This window comes from Anneissia japonica, unplaced genomic scaffold, assembly GCF_011630105.1.
Source record: "Anneissia japonica isolate Jap-2015-1 unplaced genomic scaffold, ASM1163010v1 scaffold750_len1593409_cov174, whole genome shotgun sequence".
NCBI lineage: Eukaryota > Metazoa > Echinodermata > Crinoidea > Comatulida > Comatulidae > Anneissia > Anneissia japonica.
The window spans coordinates 473,767-475,784 of NW_022756705.1; the positions used below are offsets into that span (position 1 = coordinate 473,767).

Below are 2,018 nucleotides of genomic sequence, written 5' to 3' on the forward strand. Positions count from 1 at the left end.
ATCATACAAGTTTGAATATTTAATATTTCTTTTCTTCCCATGAAAATTAATTTTGTTATGTAACACTTCAAGCAACACCCCCACCCCTATGTCACACACTGTAACATTTTCCACTTTACACCCACCCCCTCTGCGTTGCATAATACTTGAATGACCCCATATATCTGGCAGTGGAGGTGTGGTGGAGGGGGGGGGGGGTGTCTTTCCAAGTTTCCTATAGTATCTTTTTGAGATAACTTATCTCAAAATAAGAAATGAATGCCGTAATATTCGTCGGAAAGACAAATTTTCAAGAAGATTCATCTCAGAAAAACGGAATTCCCAAGATAAAGTATCTTGAATAGAAGACAGTTGGCATTCTTGATATTGGTCAGTATAATTTTAAAAACTATATTAAAACTCTACAATAACCATTCCAGTGTATTCGTAGGTCATAGGTGTAAAATGGTCGAAGAACCCCCCAAAATGACACTACTAACAGAGAATAAATAATAAATTAACTACGATTAACATCACAGAACGAAATTTGGTAAAAGTACAGTAAATGGCAATAATATTATCAGATCAGATCATAGAGCTATTCTTATTATATTTCTATGGATCAGATGCAGAGCAAAGAAACTAGAGAGGGAGGTATTCATAGTTATTGATAATAATGGTTGATTTGATTTGCGCGGGAGTAGTAGTACGAATTAAGGCTTCTTTACACAGTCAAAAGCCATGTCAGAGAGAAGCTTAGAACAAGTGCAAAGTGATAATATTTCAAATTGTATAATACAATCAGATGTTCCGTCAGTTTGCAAGGAAGAGCCCTGCTGTCTTGGAATAGATGAGGCTGGAAGGGGTCCAGTTTTAGGTAGGCCTTCGTCCCCAGCAGTGAGTGTCAGGAGGCTTGCTAGGCCTGGGCATAGGAGTACTACTAGGCTAGGCCTAGAAGAGGCTAGGCTAGCCTAGTTAGGCCTAGGCTTAAACCAAGACTCCTGTGTAGGCTGGTTTCGGTCCGGTCTGACTTCATTTCTTATCGTACATAGGTAGGGCCTAGGCTATAGTAGTAAGCATTTCTTTTAGGGTAGGGACTAGGCTAGGGGCCTGGCATAAACTACAACAAAACAGCTAGGCCTAGGCAGGCAGTTAGTTAGGCCTAGGCCCTAGGCTAGGCCTACTCACTTATAATGTAGGACAGGTATTTTAGCACTTTAAAGTTTAATTATAGGGTAGGCTAGGTCTATAACTAAAGTCTCTGGGCCTAGGCCTAGCTAGGCCCCTGTCTGTACCAAGCCTAGCCTAGGCTAGTTAGGAGGTATAAGTAAGTAAATCATTACAGTATAGCCTATACCTATCGTTTAGTTTGGAATGTAATTTTTTTTTTTTTGTAACTTCTTAGGCAGTGGCTCTTGTTATAGCAGTCGTAAACCAATTCCTAATTCTGTATGTTCATTGACTTCTGTGTATGGATGGACAATAATAACATTCGACCAGTTTTTTACATTTACATTAACTATCAATTATTTTGAAGCAGAAAGGATGATGGGCGCTAATACGGTTTTGCATCTGGCCCTCAAAACAGTTACCAAATTATTTAAAACTTACAATTATTCAAAACTAACATGTTCTTTTATGATCTGACTTTCAAATATGCCACTTATTATTTCATAATTATGGTTTCTAATTCAGTTAATTAACCAATAATTAGGACGGTATATCGATAGTAACACAATCAACTGAGCTCCGCCGCACCACGGTTGACAACTGGAGGTTCCCAGTGTCTGTCATATAATTTTTGCCCAATTGTAATTTTTGTGACCAATTATTTCGCTGCATTAGGATTTATTTTGTAGTTTTGTCTCTTTGTATAATGTATTTTTCTTTATGAAGGTAAAATAAAAGCAAAATGTAGAATAACATTTTGAGTGGGCATTCGTACTATTTGCACTTAGGCACGCTTAAACTCAGCACACATCTATGGCTACCACGGTATATTTTTGCCCCGATTCTGGCAACACCGCAAAGTTGTTGAC

General features: G+C 38.2%; 1 protein-coding gene across 1 annotated transcript in view; it reads left to right on the forward strand.

Annotated features, from left to right (window-relative positions):
* Positions 1 to 639: 639 nt before the first annotated feature.
* LOC117124329 (ribonuclease H2 subunit A-like) overlaps positions 640 to 2,018 on the forward strand; it is a 10,483-nt gene continuing 9,104 nt past the window's right edge. The window contains exon 1 of the mRNA XM_033270536.1: positions 640 to 856. Coding sequence (XP_033126427.1) covers positions 721 to 856 — 136 coding nt within the window. The 5' untranslated portion in view covers positions 640 to 720. The remainder of the gene's footprint in view (positions 857 to 2,018) is intronic.